Source organism: Saccostrea echinata, unplaced genomic scaffold, assembly GCF_033153115.1.
Source record: "Saccostrea echinata isolate AGI-Se365-2 ecotype Australia unplaced genomic scaffold, CSIRO_AGI_Sech_v1 ptg000052l, whole genome shotgun sequence".
Classification (NCBI taxonomy): domain Eukaryota; kingdom Metazoa; phylum Mollusca; class Bivalvia; order Ostreida; family Ostreidae; genus Saccostrea; species Saccostrea echinata.
In genome coordinates this window covers 4,357,197-4,361,123 of record NW_026889801.1, presented here as the reverse complement: position 1 = coordinate 4,361,123, position 3,927 = coordinate 4,357,197, and the positions used below count along the sequence as shown (strand labels likewise).

The 3,927-nt window shown below is 33.3% G+C and overlaps 1 protein-coding gene across 1 annotated transcript; it reads left to right on the top strand.

The window, feature by feature from the left end:
- Positions 1 to 391: 391 nt before the first annotated feature.
- Positions 392 to 2,074, top strand: LOC133204288 (uncharacterized). The gene has a single exon (XM_061340022.1). The coding sequence runs from the start codon at positions 392 to 394 to the stop codon at positions 2,072 to 2,074; it is 1,683 nt and encodes a 560-aa protein (XP_061196006.1).
- Positions 2,075 to 3,927: the final 1,853 nt, after the last annotated feature.

Below are 3,927 nucleotides of genomic sequence, written 5' to 3'. Positions count from 1 at the left end.
CATCGATTCGTATTTTAACTGACATGTTTCATACCAATTGAGGCCATTGTTTTTATACTAAATATGACTAAGGATTATGTCGTCTACTTGGTAAATACCTAGGACTCAAGACAGGTGTGACCGGTCAACAGGGGTATGCTTTCTCCTCCTAGGCACCTGATCCCACTTCTGGAATTTCCAAGTGTCCATGTTTTATGCTCTCTTTCTAAACAATATATTGTTTAACAGTTTGAAAGGTTTTTATCGATCACTGTTTGTTATCTACACCTATTTTATTTCTTATGTATACACCGTGCATGTGAAATTCTTACTTTTGTTACTTTTGAAACATTTAAGGTTTATTGTTACAGAATCATCATATTGTGTAACAAACACTCCAGTACATGCAGTAATGGATCCCAGGTATTGTGCTCAAGATGTACTGCTCTGCAACTTGTGTAATAAGGACGTGTTACAAAGTCATTGTGAAGCTTGCAATATAAGCCTTTGTTTGAACTGCGTTGGAAAACATCTTTCTGATCCTTCCAAAAGACACAATGTCATGCCATATTCACAACGAAATCAGCAGCAACAGCACATCATTCCCAACTATCCCAAGTGTCCAAAACATTCCGAGAAACATTGTGAGCTTTACTGTGAAAGTTGTGACTTTCCTGTTTGTTCTACATGTCTATCCTCGGGTTACCATAGAGGGCATAATTTATCAGATGTCCTGCAAAAACACAGCTCCAAAAAAGAGAGTGTAAAAAGAGATTTAGAGGAGCTTCAAGAAATAATACGTCCTGAATTTCAAAAAGTTGCATCAGATATAACTGCCGTAAAAGCTAACTTGGAAAAGCATTATGAGGGACTGACAACAGCGGTCATGAAACAAGGAGAAGATTATTATAGAGAAATTGAAATAATTGTCAACAAAAGAAAATCCGAAATTGAAGAGATTAGGGCGAAGAACCTGAAGATCCTTTCAAAGGAAGATGATGAAATTGCGTCAAATGTTTTAGAGATAAAACAGAAAATTCTTGACCTGGAGAAAATACTCTCATCCAATGACGTCACTTTAGCCTTTTCATACATATCCAGAAATGCTGAATTCAGAAACTTACTTCCAAAACCCAATGCTACATATATCCTTCCTATTTTATCTCCTCCGAAGTTCAACACAGAACAGCTAAGTAATTTTTTTGGTTCCCTTTCGGAATTATCAGTTACTACAGATGATCTGGAGTACACACTTAAGAGAACAGAATCTCACTCCTCCCCTCCAGCCAGACCATTGCTTGACAAATCACAGCTCATCACCACCCTTTTCACCAACTTTACAAACTTATCCAGTATTTCATGTTTCGACGGAGAAGAAATTTGGACATTTGAGAGAAACATTATGGAGCTCTACAACCTTCAAGGCAAATTAATGGAGTCAATCAAAACTAAGTCAAAAAACTACATTTATGACATAGCGGTCATGAAGAGCGGAGATTTAGTTTATGCTGATCCTAAAGCAAGAACTGTAAACATTTTGAAGAATAAACAGATAGAAGAAGTGATCCGACTACAAGAGTGGAGTCCTTACTATGTCTGCAGTACCTTCTCTAATGACCTTCTGGTAACCATGAACAGTGATGATGGACAATCAAAAGTCATCCGTTACTCTGGCTCTACGGAAAAACATACCATTCAGTTTGACAATAAAGGCGTCCCTCTGTATTCGTCGGATGTTTTCTTGAAGTACGTTTGTGAAAACAGAAACCTTGATATCTGTGTTGCAGACAATGGAGCCAGTGCAGTAGTGGTCGTGAATCAGGAAGATGAACTACGATTTAGATACACTGGTTATCCATCCTCTTCTAAAGAACCCTTTTGTCCATACGGCATTACTACAGACAGCCAGGGTCATATCCTGATATCAGAAAATCTCAAAAGCTGCATTCATATTCTGGACCAAGATGGACAGTTTCTTCAATTTCTTGGAAACTGCATTCTTCAGAGTCCATGGGGATTATGTGTGGACAATAAAGACAGTCTTTTTGTGGCTCAGAGTTCGAACGGAATAGTTAAAAAAATCAAATACATGTAAACACTGTGTTAAGTACATGGAAAAACTATAACCGAGATGAAAGAGAACATTATCATACATATATATATAGGCTACATTTAAAGATTGTAATTAAGTGATGTACTGCACAAGTTCAAATGATTTTCAAGTTCATATTTCGAAACTCATTATAACGAAGGCATGTCAATTTATTTTTCAATTAAATAATAACCATCTGACGGTTTTATATCATATTAGGTGCTCTTTGTCTTTGTTAAGGAATTATCCCCAGGGTAGATTCTATTTCTTATCTAAGAATGAATTAGCAAAGAAGAATAACTACAGTCCAATAAACGGATGGAAGTTGTATTGAGTCCCCTGGGATTAATTAACTCTCCTGCTGCAGAGAACCCAGAGCTTAATCTTTATCTGTCACTTTAAGATTTCTAGGTGTTTACTCCTTTGTCTGCAAGTGACTTTTAGTTTGAAGTTGATGTTTCATTCACGAAAGGCTGTCATTTTGTAGCAGTTTTCCAAATGACAGCCATAAAAATACAGCATATAGAGCAATACAGCATATTAAATACAGTAGGAACTGTAAAATAAACAGTCGAAAGTTAGCTATTTATAAAGCAAACATTTCTGCGAACTTTCAGTTTATTGTTTAGCGTGATCCAAAATCATTTGTTTAATGACTTTTAAAGTAGCTGTATTAATTTGTTGTTTACTACAAACATTACTAAAACTAAGTTCATTTAAGCATTTCGTCACATGAAAAGCTGTTTTTATGTTCATTAAACTTGCAGTTAATGTACATTTCCTCATAATAATTTCTAACGATGCAATTTTCAAAGTATATACACCGTGAAAAAATGTAGCTAATAGATTAACAAACATAAAATATTGACTATAGATAGCCACGGCATTAAGTAAGCACCACACGCAAATTTCAAGATTTATCTTAAAATTGGGCCAACCAGTTTGGTGGACAGGGTATGGACACCAAGGCACTAGATGACTAGTCAATTAATTGCTGTATACCATTTGTTTTTTTAACTGTGAGACTGCTTGTGTTGCAACCTCATGGACCACTATCGGTACACACCAAAATCATATATGGGCAAACACTGTGCACAGTCACTTCGGGAAATTGGTTTTCGGGCAAGAAGGTCATAGGGTCTTTTCAGAACACCAAAACATTTGTTAATCCCACTGTACTGGAAAAGATGGCATACTAGACAAATACACATGTACTAGTACCTAATTAGCGTAATAATATAGAGTATTATATATATATATATATATATATATATATATATAGATATATAGATATATATATATATATATATATATATAGATAGATATATATATATATATATATATATATATATATATATATATATATATATATATATATATATATATATATATATATATATATATATATATATATATATATATATATATATATATTTATATATATATAAAGCGCAGAATTTAATTTAAAAAAAAAATCTAGTGAAGAAGGAGAAGGAAGAAGAAAAAAAGAGGAAATTCTTGATTTGGTCTGCAATATATATAATCTAATAATCTAATATATATTGAAATTAGTGATTTTTTTTAATGACAATACTCTTTATCATTCATAATTCGACTCAAAATGAGAGACACTTCAAAATCTGTCACAACTGATTCATATCTGGATGTTTTACTCACTATAGACGTTTAAATGCAGGTTACTGACAAATAATTTGATGTTCAAGGGTTTCCAGCAACTTTGTTTAAAATCAGTATTTTTTTTTTTTTTTTTTTAAAAAGAGGCCGTCATTTATTTGTTGACAAATAATCTCTAACCAGGATAGAAACATCATAAAATTACGCTTGGATATTTTCAA